At 38.0% G+C, this 20,879-nt stretch overlaps 1 protein-coding gene across 4 annotated transcripts in view; it reads right to left on the bottom strand.

Annotated features, from left to right (window-relative positions):
- PARD3B (par-3 family cell polarity regulator beta) overlaps window positions 1-20,879 on the bottom strand; it is a 442,892-nt gene that overhangs the window by 398,768 nt on the left and 23,245 nt on the right. For all 4 annotated transcript variants that reach the window (XM_075093709.1, XM_075093712.1, XM_075093710.1 and 1 more), the window contains one exon: window positions 16,431-16,532. In XM_075093709.1, coding sequence (XP_074949810.1) covers window positions 16,431-16,532 — 102 coding nt within the window. Of the gene's footprint in view, window positions 1-16,430; window positions 16,533-20,879 lie in introns of those variants that run through there.

The following is a 20,879-nucleotide window of genomic DNA, read 5'->3' as shown; positions in this document are numbered from 1 at the left end:
ACAAAACACACTAAAATAATTCAAAATCTGCAAAGCCATTGTTCCCTAGGCCAACTAAGTAAGTGCTGCTGCTGCTACTTACATAATGCAGCAGTGGTTTGGGGTTTTTGGTTGGGGTTTCCCCCCCACCGCCCTCCAATAAGTGAGAGCTCTAAAACCACAGATGTTACAAGGAAGCCAGCAAGAGGCAGCTTCAGAACAACTGCACAAGGGCATGGCATCCATCACTGGGCCCTAGGAGCCAGTGAGCTGAAGCAGCTCACCAAAGTCACAGGATAAGGAAAAGGTTAAGGCCCCACAGTTAACAGAGGCGTCATCATCTCAGCTCCTGCTTCAAAACTGTGGAAGGCAAGACTAGCCAGGGCCAGAGGAAGACACATCAGGAATTAGTAAGTGGGGAGACAGGACACATGCTGGTCTCCTTCTTTCTAGGTATAGACAAAAAAGAAGCTTGCCTGGTTTTTTTGGGGGGAGCGGGTTGTGTTTGGTTGGTTGGGGGAGGGGGGGGTTTGTTGGGGTTTTTTTTGTTGTTTTGTTTGTTGGTTTTGGTGGTGACTTCTTGTTTTTTGGTTTTTTTTTTTTGTTTAACAGTGTCAGGGGATTGCTTACTCTTTTTCCCTTCACCTTACATGCATCTTGTTACCTATTACCTCAGACAACCTTCTGCTAAATTCTCGAAATTTCAGAGGAGCTATTGGCAGTGAAAAGCATCAAATGCATCCTGTTTCTTTACACTGTGGTTCTCCTAAATTTGATCTGATATTGTCTGCACTTACATCAACCACTTTTCAAACACCGAGTCATCCCACATGAGAAAAAACTTAGATTCCTCTCTTTAACCCAGAAGAGCTAATAGACAAATGAAAGATCCCTACCATTTAGGAGTGAAAGTAGATATTGCTCTTGCTGTCTTCTCCACACAAGGCAAAGTTGCGTATCTTATTACTAATTTCCCACAAAAAGGTACAGTAAATTATTCAGGTATTGGCCAGAACAAGCAGTGCTTAGCCTTGCTTGAAAGTGGCCCCCATTAGAGCTACAAGTCTAATTCTGATTAGGACCCCAGGGTTCACTGTATCAGGCTGCCAGGTCACACTGCAGTATATTAGCATTACTGCCTCCTTAAACTGAAAGTATTGATTCCCAGTTACACATGAAATATCATCTTTCAGAACAGGTTTAAGCATATGAAGATCATTCCAGATCTAAAGGGTTTTTTCCTGATATTTTAAAATTACACTTTCTATCAAGTGGAAGTACTTCTAGTTGTCTTCAAACCCCAAATAGAAGTAGTCTATATACTCTAGACTATCCACTGGCTGGGTAGCAAGTGGAAGTCACAGCACTGCCAACTATTAAGGCTGCCTGACACCTCACAGCTTAAAAAAAAATAAAACCCCATAAAGAACAGCTACATTTCTTTGACAGGTTTCAACTTTTTGGGAGGAGGGTTTGGTTTTCTGTGGTATTTTTTAAATATCTAAGTGCATCTCCAGTTGATTTTTTTTTTTTTTTTTAGTAGTGTTTTAAACAAACCAGTTCAACTGATTCAGATGATACTACCTAAGCAATTCGTACAAAACAATAAAGATAAATTAAAAAGAAGGAATGGGAGCTAGGTCAGATTGGAAGGGTAACATGCAGTCCTGACAATTAGGGACAACAGCAAGAGAGCATGAAGGTCACAGAGGGCTAAAAGATGCTTTTTTTTCTTGAGAGATGAGCAATCTAGTGGTTTTATTTTCAAATGTTTCCACCTTTAGAACAATCACCTTCAACAGATAGTTCAATTTTCTCTTTGTCAGATACAGTCAGCAATGTGTCTTCCATTAACTGGATAAAAGGAAATTGTATTGCAGAATACATTCACCAGGCAACTATGCTAGTGTTTATAATGTGTTCGCAGTACAATTCTGTGTTGGGGTTTTTTTTGTTTGTTTCTTAAGAGTAAAGAACATACTAGGGAAAAAGCCAAGTACTGAAGACCCAATAACACTCACTGTTTACAATGCAATCAAATGTTAACACAAGATAAAGATACTTCAAATGCTGTTTCTTGTCCTTCCTCAATTCTACCTTATACGATTTGAAGATATTTAAAGCATGTTTATATTCCCAGCTGTCCTCCACAGACTGGCTAGTGTTACTAATTAAACAGCCAATAGAGAAAGGAATAGTTGGAAGCATTTATTCATGTGCTTTACACATCTGGGAATTAATTACTCGTTTTACTAATTTTTACTTTTAAAGTAATAAATAATCCAGAAAAAACACCTTTGACTTGAATTTCCAAGAGTTCCACAGCATATGTTTCTACCTGTATTAACACAAGGATACAAGACTACATCTAGGATTAAATTATGTGCCGTACTTTGGCTACCAGGAAGCTGCACATAGGCATCCTCACTTTTCCTCATCTGCTATGAGGTTACCAGCCAGTTAGGTCTGCTACAACATTTGCGCAGATTAACTTTCAAGCCCTGTTCTACTACCAGAATATAGTTAATTAAAGCAGACAAGCAAGCAACCCACAAACACCTTTTAGAGAACGTTTATAATGATCCAGATCATCCTGAACCTTTTGACATAACTCTCCCAGCACCTGCTAACAGGTATGTACAATATTGTTTTTTGAAACAGCCATTGATCAATTAAGTATCACAGGACATGGATATTCTTTTCAGTCAGCCTACAATATCTATTTCCAGCTCTTATACTACTTTTAAAACCTCTAAACTGTAGAATTATTCATATCCTCATTAGTTTTAATGAAGAAAAGCTAGGGTTCCAAATGCCACAATTATCAGATTTTCCTCTCCTGCATGTGGCCAATCATCAAGTTTTCTAAACTTTGAAGCAGCACAGCTAATCAGCCTAACTACAAAACCCTTTTTGCTGCATCATAATCCTTTTCCACACTTCTTTTTTTGTCCAAGGAGTGAAAACCCACACTTCTGCAACATTTTTGACTTCATGAAAAAGGCCTTGTTGGTTGCCAATCTCCATATAGATGAAGCAGTATGTATATAAAAAAAAGCCCACACATCTGTCTTAAATGAGGTGTTAGGATGGGGTTTTAAGAGCTACACCTGTGAGGCAGGACAAGAGGAGCTGTCCAACAGGCACCTTCTCCCAGAGGAGCAGAGAGGATCCCAACACTAGCAAGCTGGGTATGAGAGTAACTTCCCAGATGCAGGAAGGTCCATGAGGTGGATTAGGACAGTTCTTAGAAACCTTAACTGAGTATGTAAGAAGTATTTATTCGCATATTCTCCGCCAGCAACCAACAAATGGAATTTCATTGAACAGATGACAGTGATAAGAATTAGACTGTGAAATGGCAGCAAAATCTCTGAAACCTTTGAGCTACTACAGTTAAGAGGGTCCAGTTCAAAACAGTGCAGCAAAAGGAATGAAAGATGATCTGCATTTCCCAATGACATGTTTTGTTCCATTCTGGTGTATTATTGCCTAGTAACACAATTTGAAACCAATGTTTTTCCTGTAGTGGCTGCCAGCAAAGAACAGGAGCCTCAGTTCCAACTACTGTAGCATGACCACTTCGGGAACACTAGCAGCAGCACCTACCCCCCACCCAGAACTGCTGCTTCTCACCTCTTTTGACAGGCACAGAGCCCACAAAAGGAATTACTTTGGGAAGCTGTTCCAGGTGAAAACAATGACATTTTATGTTTGTGTCAGACTAGTTTAAACACAGATCAGTTCCTGTACAGTTCAAAGGGCAAGAGCAGCAGGACTGGGTGGAGACAGACAATACTACCTCTTTTGAAAGCAAATGCACATTTAGGCCAGCTCAAGGCTGCCAGGAAGCCACAGCCAAAGCAAATTAAGCTTAAGAAACATTAATTGTCTTTTGGTGTCCCTACTGGAGGCAGAGCCATCATACACTGAAGCAAAAGTCTCTTTTCCAGAGACAGAAGCAACCTACCAGGCTATATAGGCACAGCTGTACACAACTGCTGCCATCTTCTCTTTAACATGGGAATATCAGGACAGCATTCTAAAATGGTTACAGGGAAATTGGAATGTGAATCACTCATATAAGACAGTGAAAAGACCATATATAGTTACAAGTCCTTTGCTGTATCTCAAGCCAGCTTTGTGACGGCTGGAAGGAGCAGGGAAGGCTTCCAAACACAAAAGTTCCACATCTTTGTAGGCTTTCATCTTCACAAAAATAAAAATACCTTTTATAAGGGGGGATGGGGGGAGAAGGATAAAACCTTTTCTGAAGTACACATCGTATTTGATGTCTTAGATTAATTCCTACTGTCTTCAAATGAATTTACTTTTCTACCTTGTATTTACACATGAGACTAAATAGAATTCCAGCTATGAAGGTGTTACTTGAACTGCCATTAAGCGAATGATGCTACTATACAGAATAAAGCTATTATACAGAACAACAAAATAGCTGCTGCCTTCTAAAAGGAGAAATTAAAATTCTTCACCCCTTTATTCATCAGTTACTATAATCAGTTTGCAGGGAGGGGGGCCAGAAATAAGGACTACAGCTCTATACAAGGATTATAAATAAAGCCAGTGGGTATTTTTAGCTCATATAGATCTGATAATTTGAAACTAAACACACCACATGTGGAGATCAAAGCTCCTCACATTTCATACCTACCTTCAGCAGTTTAGCTTCGATGTCACAAAGGTAAAGTATTTTAAGACACCTAGTTCCTGTTGCTGTACCGTTTGTTCATTTCACTATCATTAGGCTATACTGAGCTATAGGAACTTCTTGATCAAACAGGTTTTTTCCTTACCGCTTTGATTCCTATGGGGTAGACAGATATAAATGAAAGTTTGGGATAACCTTCTTTAAAGGCTGAACATAAAATGATGTAAGAAGAAACGTGCCATCTGAGAAAAACTTTTCAGAACTGTTAATATAAAATGCATTAGCACCATATGAAAGACTCCTCAGATTTTAAACATGTAAAACACCAAGATCAGGAAAATCTCAGTACTCTGAAATCCAGTTCTTTGATTTCTTATCAGTTAGTAATCTCTGTGCAGTCCCAGGAAGGCAAGCAATCATAACTTGAAAGTGCCACTAATATGACCTGGGTCAAGCTAAACCTAGCAGTTTAAGCTTAGGACTTCAATCAACAGCAATAAGGTCATTTTGTCAGCAAAAGAGCAAGTCGTCTTCTTCTCTAATGGTGGGTCTTCCAAGAAAATGATTAGCAACTTGATTGCATTAACTTGATTGACATAGTGTATTTTATTATCCTCTTGAGAATTATACCTCAAAGGTAAAAATGCACTGGAAAAGGTGCACTTAAAAAAAACACCAACTACATTAATTACTATAGCCTGCTAAATAATCACATAAGAGTACTTGAGTTCATAAAAAAGTTAGCTCTTATTTCATTTGAAAAAGCAAGACAGACATGAAATTGTTCTGTTAAAGGGAGGATAGTAACAAAAAAAAACCCCATAGATTTAAAACTAGCTACTTTTCATTAGTAAGAAATCATGCACCACATGAAAAAACCAGAACTTTGCTAAAAGTGGTATAAGGCTTATATTTATGCTGGTATAGGAAGCCAAATCATACATCTCTGCATACTTAATTGACCAGCTTTTCATGCATTTTTATCTTAAGTTTTGACTATTGCTTGTCTTCAACTCCATTTTCAACATACAACAGAAGCAACCACAAACAAAGCCTCCAACCAAGCTGAAGTATACATCAACTTCATTAATTTTAAAAAATAACTTTTTAGAATTACCCTTTGCCATATATTGTTTGCAATTGACATTCCTTGTCAGTATAAATGTATTTTAAACATACAGGAAGTAAAGGCTATTTTTTATTCCCCAAGATCCAACTACAGTTATCAAGCATTTCTTTATCAGACATTTTTATCCTACAGTTTCTTCTGGCACCAGAAGCCAGGGTAAAATTGACTGAGGAGTCTTGAACCTAGAGGCAGGCCTACAAGCCCTAAATTTTTTCCTCTAGTTCTAGCATTCCTTCCCAAAGAAGGAACAGTACAAGACAACCTCTTGAATGTCTGCATTTCTTTGCTGCAGCTGCTTTCTGGCCACAGAGCACAACTTAAAATAACAGCACGGAGCAGTGAAGTTTACAGTTGCACTCATAGCACACAGCCTGGTCTTCCTCCACAAACCCAGACTTCTGACACCCAGAAAGGTGCGTCCTCACTGTGAACTCAGGCTCTCAACAACTATACCAGCTGTTTCTGAGACAGGATGCTTCCTTCTCCACTGCAGCCCCTGTCCTTGGCACAGGCAATGGCAAGCATGCTCTAAAGTATTTTTTAAAAAAGTCTCCTTGCTCTTCACACCACTTCTTTCACACTCATCCAAAACTGTTCTAACAACAGATAAATTTCAGTGATCCTTCAGATTCATGTATCCCATATTGAATCTGAAATCCGAGTGATTTGCAGACTCTTATTTTCAGATAATGTGGTGAAATCCTGAAAGCTGCAAACCCTTCAAACCTGAGGAAAATATCATTGACTTTCCTTCTTTAAAATAGCCACTTTCAGTTATATGAATAGACAGTTCTTCCACTAGAAAATAAGTTTGGGCATGAGCTAAACCCCAACAGAAAAACTGAGGATGTTCAGAGAGATGGATATACAATTAGAAGCAATATCCACTATTCAACAGCAAAAATGAAATTAAGGAAGCATCTACCATCCTTTTGTGGTTAGTAAGATTTGCCACACAAATGTGAAGTTACGATAGCCTTTATACTCTTCAGGGCACAAGTGCCCCCAAAAGTTAGCATGTTTTAAGAAGAGTTTTTCTTATTCCTGCCTCTCAAGTATCCACAGTAGCTACTGTTGCAAAATGACCAATGAACAAGACAAGTCAATAATCAATTCCTGCATCACTCATCTTCCCCTCCTTACTGTCAGCTATTCTTCCTCTGCTTTGACTTCTGGATTACCTGGCTTATCTCCTAACAGAGAAAGAATCTTTAAAAACAGGATGCAATTAAACATCTGAATAGAGTTTGGGGTAAAAGAGCAAGAATCAGACTACTAGCACTACAACCGCGAGAACACAGCTCTAACAGCTTCATCAGAAAAGGGAAGAGAAAAAAAAAAACACCACCAGCCCAATATCCCCATTACAACAGGACAGTTCCAAAACACAAATCCTGAACTGTTTGCAACTGCTGAAACAAGTGAGATTTCTACCAATATTTCAAAACTTTTTTAAAGATTCAACTTTCTGGCGGGAAGAGTCACAGGAATTGGAAGAACACATTACATAGGAGTTGCGTACCTACCAAACATCACGCAAGCTTACTACACTAGAAGTTTTCTAAAACAGTAGCAGGACCAACTCCAGCTCCTTGGGCCAGAACAGAGTCACTTCTGAAAAGGAATGAAATATCAACACAAAACCTCACCTCCTTCACCATAGTCTTAAACAACAATTAATACCACAGTAGGCATTTATAATGCCTTGTATTGAAGTAGTCTTTGGAGCCCCTACTTGAAAACAGAACAAAAAGGCCCTTCTTCAATCCATCTGCAATCTAAGGAGCACAAGGGAAATAATAATCCAAGGAATATTATAAACCACTATGTGGAAGTATTTAAGAGCTCAGCTTACTTCATAGCAAGGCAACCCACTAAATTATCTTTCCACAACAAGGTCAGGTTATTTTTCACAATGCATATCACTCCCTTGGTAAACATTAACATGTGTGTGCTTATATGCACTTAAGCATCAACACCTGTATATAGAATTCCAAGTGCTTGTTGCATCAAGGAAAACCATTAAGAAGGAACAAGCATCTTCCACCAGGTTATGCTTACATACAAAGATATTAAGCTCCTTTTCATCAGGACACTTGAATGGCCATTCAACCTACCACATGTGACCAGATGCACTTAGGATGACCTCTCTCCCTCCACCCCTCTCACTGTTTAAGGAACAAAAACTCAAGCAGCTTCAGTTGTCAGACCAGCAATTAGCTACCGTACTTAGTGCCCAGATGACAACACACGTTTTCAGGTCCAGAGAAAGTGTTATGGTTATACAGCTAAACACTCTCCAAAACTCAAGTGACCTAGGTCCCAAACCTTCCGCCTGCTGTGTTTTTAATACTCTAAAATGACAAAATACAAATCAGATAGAGGGATCAATAGAAAAATTAAATTAGAAAAGCATGTTTCAGATTTGCATTTATCTTACATAAAAAGGTTTTTAACTCCAAAATCCCCCTCTTAGCATTTAGATAGGCAATCTTATTCCAAAATTATCAGGAATCTGACTAGTGTGACAGATCCACTGTCACAGTTGTTTTTTTTTAATCTGAGAAAAGTAATGGAATACTTATCACAAACAGAAAAACTCTGGCGGTTACAGATGTTCAGAGAAAGAGTTCACAGTTCAGAGTGTTCAAATGCAAATATTACACTGGAAAAAACGAAAGTTACTAGTCTATCTGGTAAAAACTTTTATAACCACGTTTTTACTTTTAAAGTAGGTAGAGCTGAAATAAGTAACCCTTGTAATATGTTCCAAGACAATATCTATTTCAAGAAAAATTACATTATACAGCACTAAATATGTAAAAGCTTATAATTTTTTCTAGGATAAATAGGAGGTTAATTTATGCATACAGGCACTGTGTTATGGCTCAGCCTATAAAACTGCATTTTCTTTAATAAGCTAAGCAACATTTGACCAGGTGTCTGTTCTTAAAGCTATGAACTTATCTTGAAGCACATTGCTAGACCTGAAGTTTATTACAGGAATGTTTCCAGTAACCAGAAGCAAATGATAGTGTAATTGCACACCCCGGAATGAAATACCACACTTAAAAAATGGTTATTTTAATGATTACGCTAATGAGTTCTGAACTTCCAACCTATGTGCATACAGTTTCATAATTACACAGCTTGAAATCCTCATCAGCAAATCCAAATGCTCATGAAATCCAAATCATTTTATAATCTTGAATAATGCATGGCACCTCTGCAGCAAGAAATTAAACCCAATTTCATAAAAATGCAAAGCTTCATAATCTGTATTCTAAAAGAAACTGCATTACTGAAATAAAGCGTTGCTTAGTAAGTACTAATGATGGTGATTTCCACCCCCACCCAACCCCCTTCCCTCTGGTACTCACAGTTCAGATCCCACTTCAAAAATAAACAGACTAACTCCTATCAAAATATCCTTTTATATATATATGGTGGCTCACAGCATACCCTACTATACAAGAGTGAAATCAGACATCTGTTTCCTAAACAAGCATTGGCTCAAAACGGCATAAAACCTTTTCTTCCTGAAAAGTGTGAAAACCATTTTTTTAAAAAAACAGGCTGCAGCTTGACTGGCTTGCATACTACTTTATCAATAGCTAAAACAAAACTCCATCTTAGTTCATCAAAGGGCCAGCAAATTAAAATCTACTGTTTTTCCACAAGAATGTTCCCCCAGCCCCAATGCCTTTTTTTGTTCGTTTGTTTTTGAACTACAGGTAAAGCTTAGATAAACTAATCAGAGGCTTTTAACAAGCATTGTCACTATCTTTTTGAACAAGTTAAGAAGTCTGTAACTCAAGATGAGGGGAAAAGCCATCGTCACAGTCAATGCAAAAGGATAGATACTCCATTTTGATTTACAATTTTGTTGTGTCTCACATGTCCATGTCTTAAGCTGCTGAAAATGGTAATTTTAAAAAATATGCCACTTCTAATACTTTCCTTCCTTGTAGATGCATGATGTATAGCTAATTACCAGACACCTACAGAATACTTACCCTGCATAAAAGTTACATGGAGGTTTTATTCACATTAGTGTTTTGTCTTTATATCTTCATCGCCCAGAACTAGCTAAGAATATTTAAGTAAACAAATACTGTCAGCAGTAACAATTTCATATCCCAATAACTTTGATTATTGGAAATTATAACTGAAACCTATTACAAATTATTTATACAAGGAAGAAACAGAATACTCTGAATCTAACAGATAAGAACACTCTATCATGCCTTTGGAGGTTGTAATCATGTTATTCAAAATAAAAATTAAATCCATTTTAATGTTTACCAATTTAGGGTTTGATATAAGAATGAATTATTAGTTACCCTTTTTATCAGATATTAAGATTTCTACTCATCTGTACACAATCTCATTACTGAAACCACAAAATATGAATGCAAAACCAGAAGCAAGTAGTAAGGAAGAGTCACAGAGACAGATAACTATACATATTCTGGCAGAGATATTAATCACAGCCTAAAAATTATACTTAGGAAGAAGAAAAAAAAAAACCACAAAAACACCTACAACATTCAAACCAAATCAAAAGAACAACAGCCCTGACCTACCAGCTTTGACAAATTTCTGCAATGTCTTTTTTCCCCAACTTAAACATACCAGGCTTTTGATCCACTAATCCCTATTTTACCTCATTAGCACCAAGAAACCAGGCATAAGAATTGGCTGCCTCTGGACAACTGTTCTCTCAAACAAGGCATTCAAACTTACAGAAGTGGAACCAAGACTCTGCCAGAAGCACTATATATCACAAGTCTGAAGCATGTATTTGCTATAACCAGTTTAATGTCAGTAAAAGCACGCACATTAAAACAATAACTTGGCCATGGTATTAATCAACTAAGTGTCGTAAAACACCACCTCACAGAGAAAAAAAAATTCTTTTTCTTTGATGCATGCCTTTTCTGGTGCAGATTTTAGGAAAGACACTGAGCATCCAAGTTATAATACAGCAATTTGAACTACCCCACGTCCATTGCTCACTTAAAATGTTACCTCCACATTATATGAAACTAACATCATTAAATTGCTTTCTGTGCTACCAGACATCTCTCCTACATGCTTATTCTTTATATCAAAGGGAATTTTTTAAAAAAACAAAACTTCTCCGGGGGAAAGTTGGCTAATATGCAACAACTTGTAGAGCAGCCTAAAAAAAAAAACCACAACACTGCAGCATATACTTCAATAGGTAAAATTCTCAGCTGTAACTGTCTTACATATCTTGCTTTGTTTTTCCTAAACAAGTGTAATATACTGTTGTAAAACAAACTGAAAAATGAAAAACTTCTGCATTCCAGTTATCAGAAAGTTACAAAACCCTAGAAAGCTCAATTACACAGAAGTCTAGAGTTTGAATGACATTTCTCTAACTTAAGAATGCATTACTTGCATGAATCATATATTTGAGAACAAACCATATGACAAAAAGATCTGTAAAGCAACATTTTCAGGCTCTGCTGACCCATTGGAAAGTAATCTAAACAAGCCAGCATCAAGGCCTCTGCCACCGATTAGCAGGGGAAGCTTTTAAAGCAGCAATGCTCTAACTCCCATTAAGAGAAATTTCCCTTCGAATTCCACAGCTCTTTATTTTTTTAGAACTACTGAGATACTCCTGCCCACTTGTCTTGTTATTTAGACTTCATTTTACCATTTTTCAATGTGCTTGTAGAAATAATTTTCCTTATCACCTCATACTCTTCAGCCACACCTTCTCTACTTACCTAAAGGTTACTTTAGTTCTGATTTCCTTCTCCATTTAATGAGGAAGTCAATGGTTGGAGGGAAAAAACTGTTCAAAGGTGGAATTAATTCAATATAACTTAATTTAAATACACATTGCACAGTAGAGTGGGCCAGCACTTTCACAGATGGAATGACAACCCTGAAGTTCTACTGGGTCAGACCCATGTCAGAAAATAGCTGCTGTGTAAGTGCTATACCCAGCCAGCCAGCATTCCCAGTGACTAAACCTGCCTGGAAACAATGGAAAAGTTCAGAATCCACTGAAAGAAAACATGTCTCTCCAAGTACCTGGCAGGCATTTATTCCCTTTGTATAAAGTACAGCCTTGAAGTCTATATTCGCTTCTGAATCAAAACATTTTTGTTCTTTTGCTGAAACAACTTCTCCAAGCCAGCCTCACACTCACAATACTGCCACTGAAACTAAAGATACTGGCAAAGACCTCTGTCTGAAGTAAGGTTAAAGAGAGTTACTTAGCATCCTCTACAAAAACAACTTCAGCCAGAGAGATCTTCAGCTTCTTACCAGAAGCGTGCATGGGCCCAATAACCATTTGAACAGCCAGCAGATGATTTCCCTAGCATTTGGAGACCTTCCAGGAGACATGTTTTCCTAATATTGCATTTCTGCTGGTAGCTAACTAAGAAGGAAGAATTCATTGATTTTGCTATTTAATATTTCATTAAATGCTTAGCTAAACTAAGCGTCTGAACTACACTTAATTCCTACCATCTACTTGATATCACCATTAGAAACACTTAAATGACAGTTGCAATCCCTGCAAATCTTAAAACAACGTCACTGTTTCAACATTTCATCGATGTTGCTTTGTGTCCCTCAAAAGCTTCTGCTGCTGCTAAAACACACAAGTCACCTCTATTTATCAAAGGAGATCACCAACCAAAACTATTTTTAAGACTGTAGTGGCACCCTACTATTTTAGTATCGCACAATGCCATCCCAATCACATACCCAATTTTTCCCTTCCACTCAAAAAAAAAAAAATCACAAAAAAAAAACCACAAAAAACACAAACCAAAAGCTACCACACTGCCAAAAAAAAAAACCCCAACACAAAACACCCCCACTGTATACTTACAGCAGTAGAACTGCTAACAAGCCTCTGGAGAGGTTAAGCCTACACCACCTTCCCAGATGACAAGCCTAGATCTTTTGCCAGCAGCATTGATCGGGAAATGGTATCTTTACATACATGTTCAACAACTTTGTTGGCCAAATTGTAGATACTGCAGTACTGCCCTTGCAAACAGTCTTACAGAAAAAAAAAAACCACCCCAAACAACAAACCCCACAACCAAAACACCCACACCCCAGCACCCTGACAGCAGACCATCATCCCCTACTTCAGAAGGGCTCTGCTGATAAAACCATGTTTTGCTTGTATTTAATGCTGTCAAAATACGAACATACATGTCAGACAGGTTAGACAGAAACTGTATTTTCCCTGTAGACTTTTATATGCCTTCAGAGAGCAGAACTGTTCCAATCTAGGAATTTGTCACAGTTTAAACTTTTCCTATAGGCTAAGCAAGTTTTAACTTATCAACACAGGGCTTCATTGCATCTTTTTAGCCTTGCCAGGAGTTTGTGACTATTCGAAACATGACTCTCTGAGAGGGAAACCTAGATGGGTACATTAAGTTTATGCATTTAAGACATGTGGCAAGAGCAGTCTCAATGTAGGCAATGATATGAAAGGAAATGTTTTGCAGTCATCTTTTGCAAAGCATAGAAATTTTCTTCGGGCATTTTCTTCCTCAAGGAAAAGAGTCATTTCAAGTGACAGAGATCTGTTAAGAAAAGCATGCAAAGAACTCCATTTACAGCTTCAATACATTAAAAGCAAGCCATTTTACATGTTTTTATTGAAATTACAAAATTTGGGCTTTTTTAGTTAATTAGATCCATCATTCAGAGTAATCAGGACACGAACCACTTGCTAGATAACTATTTTAAAACTATTCAATACTAGCTTCGACATCCAATTCAGGCCACAGATTATTGCTAAGGCGGCAGCAGCAAGAGGAGCTCTCATTGTAAATAATTTTGAAAGCATTTTCACAACACATGTTACCAAGCACATAAAATACTAATTTGGACCTGTTTTATATGCAAATAGAACAAGCCACCCCCTCCAACATGCATAACTGTGCAGTTGACAGCAATTAATATAATCCACTGTACTATTTGTTGCATTTTGATTAATTTTGCATTCAAGAGGAAACCATGAAGTTAACGTGAGCAGAGCTCAAAAACATTGCCACGCCCAATAACGTGCCTGATGCATCCCAGTGCCATCACTTTACAGTGTTGGAAGCTGACCATTTATTCCATCTTTTTGGTCCCTCTCAAGACCTACAGCAGCACTTGCTGCTTACCTCATGAGTAATTGTGCCTCCTTAACAGTCTATTGTTAAGGACTGTCAAAAGCTTTTGAAATTCCAAATAAATTACATCTGATAGCTCTCTCTGATTCACTGTTTTGTTGCCACAGTGAAAGAATTTCAATAGATTAGCAAGCACATTTTCCTTTGAATAAACTGTGTTAATCTACTGGTATCAAAGTACGATCTAGAGCAGATTAACCCTTAAAAAAAGCATCAGCTAATTTCCTCTGCCACTAAAGAGCTTGATGGTCATCAGTGCCAAACACTTTTGGTTAAAGGCACTGAGGTTAAGTGCAACACTTATTTTTATATAGAGTGACCTATTTTGTGGGAGACTGCATTACTGGCTTGGATGCATAGGAAAGGATGATAAGGACAAGGAGGCAACAAAGCTGTGGCCTATTCATCACACATCCAGATAACCATAACCAAAGAGAATCAGTGCACAGATAAACATACCAGAAGTTCTTCCATCTATTTAGGGACTTTAAACACCAAACCAGATACCAGGTCAATTGGATCTAAATACCTCCTCCCCTTTTTGCAAAGCTTAAAGATGCCATAGCCAATATTCTCAGTGTGAAATAGGCAATAGGTTGGCAAATGCTTAAAGGCTAACAGGCCATAATCAAACTGTTAAAAACATCTGTAAGTCTTTTATAGGGCTTTGTTACCGGAACATGCCAAACCTTGTAAGTAGGTAGTATGGATAGCTCCTTACACATGCTATGGCCCAATTTTACTCTCAAATAAAAGTTCTTTGACCTCTCAACCAGCAGTCCCCTTACATGATTACATGATACCCCCCTAGTTTAATCAAAAAAACTGATTTGTCACTGCAGCTGCTGATGATCAGTAAGTCTTACTTATCACTGTTTCACCAAGGCCTTCTGAAGAAGAGAAGACAGCAGTGATGCATCACATGTAATTGAGGCATCCCAGGAAGAGAAGTGAAGGAGTTTGCTGTATTCCTAAACATAAACTAGAAACTTCATCAGCAACACATTCAACCAGTGACACTCACCAATAAAGCACAGCAAAGGCTTTGGCAGCAAGTTAAAAACCGGATAGTATATAAAATATTCTGCAAACTACTGCTCGTATTTCCATTAATGCTCCTGTATCAGTACTTCAGAGAAAATCCTGGGTAGACATGTTAATTTTTACTAGCTGATGAGACCAGTAACACATTTCCCTTCAATGCGGTATCTCATTTTATTGCATCTTATGCTTGCAGTCTTATCCTTTATATACAGCTGTGCCAATCCTCAGAACCCAGTCTTTAGTCTCCAAACACTACTGGAGAAAAGTCTTGGGGTGTTTTAAGTACACTTTCAGTAAATATGGACAAGCAAGAAATACAAGTTTGATAAAAAGAACATATACCAAGCAGAACTCCAATGTTTTTCGAAATGCCCACACTAACCACCATAAAATGACACTGAAGTATGCCTTAAACAATTTTCTAGGATACTGAGAAACAGCATGCCATTAATCATAAGGAAAATGTTGCACTTTGTATTACGTTATTGAAGAATCAACAGTGTATAAAACTAGCATTTGTTTGCAATATACAAAATTATTTTTTAAGTCACCAAGCATATGGCACTGTACACAGACAAAGCTATTTTTCTGGAAGTGCAGGCATATCCTATATTTGGATCTTCAGTTTCAAGTCACTAGATATATTTTTTCCATCTGATTTTATAGGGGGTGGGGATAAAAACCACCAAAGTATTACAAATTATATAAATTATATCCCTCCTCCTCTACGTTGAAATAAGTCACCGATTAGTCTCCAGAAACTAAATTAAAAAAAAAAAAAAGAGGGACTTCTTTGCAGCTAGCACTTCTCTACCCAGAAAAGACATCTATCTTATTAATTTAAAAATCTATGAGTCTCTAATTTTCAATTCAAATAACTGGCCTGCTTAGACTTTCCATAGCAAATCACAGGTACTCCTCCTGAAATTTAACACAGCTGAGTCAGCTGTTCTTGTCATCGCAGGATTTGTCTGGTTTTGTCACACATATTCAACCATGACAGTTGAATGATTCTCAAAAACTTAACTCTAAGCAAACGAAGATATTATACAGGATATTTTAAGAACTGATAGAGTTAGAGCTGTTGTGACTAAAAAAAGTTGTCCTGCAAAACTCACGTTCCTTCACCACTCTCTTTTCATACAGCAATAAAAGAAACACATAACTGCTTGAAAAGGTTAAAGTCCTAAATCAACTGCTAGGCTCCTCTGATTATCTTCATTGCTTTGGTCATGCTTCCCCCCCACCCCCCTCCAGTTCTACTCCAGAAACAGAGTACTATAGCACCTATGGGCAGATGTGTTTAATTTAAGAATATTTAGCATCCACTTCACCTTCCAGATGTCCAAGAAATGAGAAAGTAGCATTAGTTATTTGAAAAGACACAGCAAAAGTAGTATTTTCATCCAAGCTCTACCTTATCTTTGTCTTCCACAACATCTGCCAGCACATCATCTGGGTCCAGGATTCCTCCATCTGTATACTCCAGGTGGTGAATATTCACCCAGGAATTTGAATCCTGTAAGACAGACACAAGACTTTTTAACCTAACCTTACAAGGATTAGTGCCATCGGACAAAGCAGCTTTGTATCCCACCTGCTTCCCACCCATTTCCCCTCTCTAATCATGAGGTAGAAGCTTGGAGCCACTACCTGAAATTGAAACAGAGGGAGAGAGAGAGAGAGAGAGAGAAAATGAGATCTACAAACACACAGGAAGACATTACCTATAGAACACTATGCAAAAGATCTTTAAAATGTATATTTCCATTGCCTTATCATTCTTAAGTTAAACAGTTAATTTAAAAAAGAAATTAAACTTTTTTCACTTTGCAATAGTTTATAGTTGGGATATTTGAGAGTCTATCAGCAAATATATATGGACATGCACCATTCCTGGCAGTTCAGGGGAGGGGTGGGGGGTTAAAATACATTTACATATATTAAAAACACCCATCATTTCTTTCTCTGAGGAGGTAGGATCAGGCTATTGTAGAGAAAAAAAAACCACACACACAAATTAACAGAACGAATCCCAGTTTGTTTTCACAAATAAATGCTCTCAAATTCCAATGCAACAGGGTGTACCATATTAACAGGGATCATGTTAGTTTTCCAAAACTAATGCTTTCTTTGTATATTATTAATGACTTCACTTCAATAACTGGGAGCTTAGCCATCATTCCACTGACCCTGAAGCCAAAAGGCTCAGAGCTCACTGCTCAACAGCAAATTCTCGCTAACATGAAATACAAGTATCAGGGAGCAGACACAGTCTGTAACCACTGCCCCCAAACCATACCAGCTACCTGTGCACACGTAATTTCCAAGGGGGACAGGCTAAATGCTAGTTATGTCTGAGTTGCCTTAGTTAATATCTGAACGCTTATCCTATTAGGACCAGCTACTGTGCATTTAACAAGCACACGGCAGCTCAGCGAATCATAGCTGTGTGTTTGAGTACTTTACGGCATCGGCATTGATAAATGTTGAATTGGCACATCTTCTACAGCACACCGAAGAAAGGAAACAGGCTTAGTTAAGATTACTAAGCATATTTGAGTCTTCCATTAAATATTATGGAGACTGGCCAGAATATGGTAAAATTAAGAGTCAAGAAACTGGCATGCACATACGTAGCTTTGAGAAAGGTTTCAGAAATGGACAAATAGTACTGTTGATGTGCAATACATAATCCCAATGATTCAATCATATTAGACATATCTCCAATCCCTTCTCAAGTCTAATTAGATCACGGTTCTCAAAAGTGAAGTAAAACACACCAGACACACTATACAGACTAGCAAGTTCCTTATCTCTAGTTTGGATGTTCCCCATGTAATGAAATCCCTGAGTCCACTCCATATATATCTATGGGCATTCTCTAAGTTTAGCCATCAAGTGATGCAGAAAGCAGACAAATCAGGATAATTCCATCATCAGTACATATGTGGATCAATTAGATTAAGCCTCTTTTTTTATTGTATAATCAAAAACAAACTGAAAAACCTCACACCACAACAACCCTAGCATTACCAACACATCAGCCCATCATGCCACTATCAACTTCACTGGTGAACTCAAAAGAAATTTTTTTCTGTTCTCACCCATCTAGCTTCCACAGTTCAGTTTCAGTTCTTCCACTGACACATATGGCTTTGTCTGGAATCGAGTTAGTTTTCTTCACAGTAGCTTGCATGGTGCTACATTTTGGATTTGTGACCGTAACAGTGGTGATAACACAGGGAAGTTTTAGTTACTGCTGAACAGTGCTTACACAGCATCCAAGCCTTCCCCATCTCCCACACTGCCGCACCAGCGAGCAGGCTGGGGGTGCACAAGAAGCTGGCAGGAAGCAGAGCTGAGACAGCTGACCCCAACTGACCCAAGGGATATTCCATACCATATGATACTGTGCTCAGCAATCAAAGCTGGGGAAAAAGAGGAGGAACGCAGGGGGACAGCTTTTGTTTTATCTATTAAACAGTCTTTATCTCAGTCCATGAGTTCTCACTTGCACCCTTACGATGCTCCTCCCCAGCCCACCAGGCAAGGAGTGAGCAAGCAGTTGTGTGGGCCTTAGCTGCCTCAAGTTAATCACAGCCTTTTTACCCCTTTGCACTTGTTTGAGGTTTAAGTATAACCAAGGTACAGTACAGCTGAAAGATTACCACCCAGTTGAGCATGTAAAAGTATCTCTATTTGTAACATGTCTATTTAATCTGTAATTTACCTCTAACTATGGTTCTTCTGTTTTGCACTGAAACCACCCATTTGTGAAATAGCAAGTGTTTGTTCATTCTAGGTATCAGGTGTTAAAAATCACAAAATTTAATAAAATCAATTAACAGGCTTTTGTCTCTGCAAAGTGGTGAAGTGTAGACACCTATTACAGCTCAAAGCTCTATTTGAAAGCCCATTATTTAAGTATTTTTACCATAAACACAAAATTCTAAGATGACAAGGCAGAGAGGAAACATACCTCTGTGCAACAAGCAAGCATGTTAACTTACAAAAAACAATCTACCTAATGCAGAAACCTTGTGAGAGAGTGTCACTTGACCCTACCAATAAACTTACAGAATAGAATTCTCTCAGACTGGAATGCATCAGTAGCTACAGATGTTCCTCCTGAACCTTTTAACTAATGCAGTCACAAAAGGTTTCCATAGTTAGTAACACTAAAACAGTATACTTTAAAACCACTCCTCTTAATTAGACGAACTTCTGCAGCTAATAACATTTTTGTCTGAAGATATATTAAAGCCTGTTATACCTATTATGCTGTTTAAGTGTCCTGTAAGCAGAATAAAGCTCATGTGAAAAAATAAACAGCTGCTTGGATTATTTTGCTTTCAATGTTTGCTTCTATTTGTGATTCAGTAGCTGCACCAACCCAGATGTGTCATTGAAAAAGAAACAAAGAAAAAAGGAGTGTAAAAGCTCGATTGTCCCAACAGAATGCAGCAAGCTGGCAGGAAACAAGCTCAAGACACACAGCCACCCTAAACTACGTTAAGCCTAATGAATTCCTAACCTTCCTTTTAGTTTGGGCCACAAAAAATGCAGTAATTTAATGGTTTTGTTAGTGGCCATATCAAGAGAAAGTCTCTAAATCAGTCTGAAAGAGCAGAAGATGCCATTCCTCACCAATCTTTTGGAAGAAGTGCAGCCAATGTTAGATTCTTCAAAAGAAAGAAATTACAATTCACACTAAAATACAAGAACTAAAGCAGAACAGGATTCACACAGCTTCCAGAAAAATACTTCTTAATAGTTTAGGTACTGCTCTCCCAAACACTATGGCTCAGGTACACACAGTGCGAAGCCACTGTTACCCTTTGATCTCAAGGCCTCCCAATTACAGTAACCACCAGGGACTACAAAAAGACTGAACACTTGCTTTTTCAGGAGTACAAATGTGAAACTGGCTTCTACGAACTTAACCAGAACGTCATCCCTGAACGTGAAAAGAACAAGGGGGGGGGATGCTTTTTATAGACTTGTTTGATGAAGCAAATAGTAACTACTGTTAGATGTGGAGGTGGAGGAAATTCCCTCTGCAGAGTCACAGAAGTAACAACAGTTCATCTGACCAGCAAACTCACTCACCCATTCCAAAATGAACATTTTCTGTTCTTTGGACGAACTCCAAACACTGCCATGCACAGGATACAAAGTGTCTATATATAAAAAAAAAACCTAAAATCTATACAACAATTTCTTCTGTGCTTCTTTACTCCCACCAAGAGTCCAGACAGCTTCAAAAACTAAAACAGGAATACTTCAGCTAACTCAGTATATAAAACAAGCCATTAACTACTAACAGATGTAAAAGTTGAATATCTTAAGTCCCAAATAGCATTTCATCCACATGATGAGTAAGGGATAGACAGTAACAGAGCGTAAAATGAATGTGTCTGCACATGCATGCACACGCATGTTTTCTACATTATTTGGAGCTCAAAAGGAGCAGAACAGGTCTGAAAAATAACTGTGGTATATCTAAGATAGAATCATCATCGGAGAAATCTAAACTTTCCTTAGAAAGGTCTTACTTTAAGCTTCTTGTGTTTTAGTAAGATACAATAATCACAAGGAGCATCAAGAACGCTTCAGGTTTCCATATATTCCAAAACCACGAGGCAGGATACTGCATTTCCAGAGTAACAGGGTAACTTGATAAAGTATATCACTGGAGTTCTTGCAAAACAGATAGTTTTTCTGGTTCTCCAGTATTTTCTGAAAGATCTGAAAGGAAGTCAGAACCCAGTAACACCAATAACATTGCAACAGCTTGTCACCTCTGTTACATATCCCAGCTTGCAATCATTAGCTTCAATGAAATCACACTTCTGACCCACTG

Source organism: Phalacrocorax aristotelis, chromosome 5 (genome assembly GCF_949628215.1).
Source record: "Phalacrocorax aristotelis chromosome 5, bGulAri2.1, whole genome shotgun sequence".
Classification (NCBI taxonomy): Eukaryota; Metazoa; Chordata; class Aves; order Suliformes; family Phalacrocoracidae; genus Phalacrocorax; species Phalacrocorax aristotelis.
Note: the sequence above shows the minus strand (reverse complement) of the source record. Positions and strands in the feature narration are given on the sequence as shown.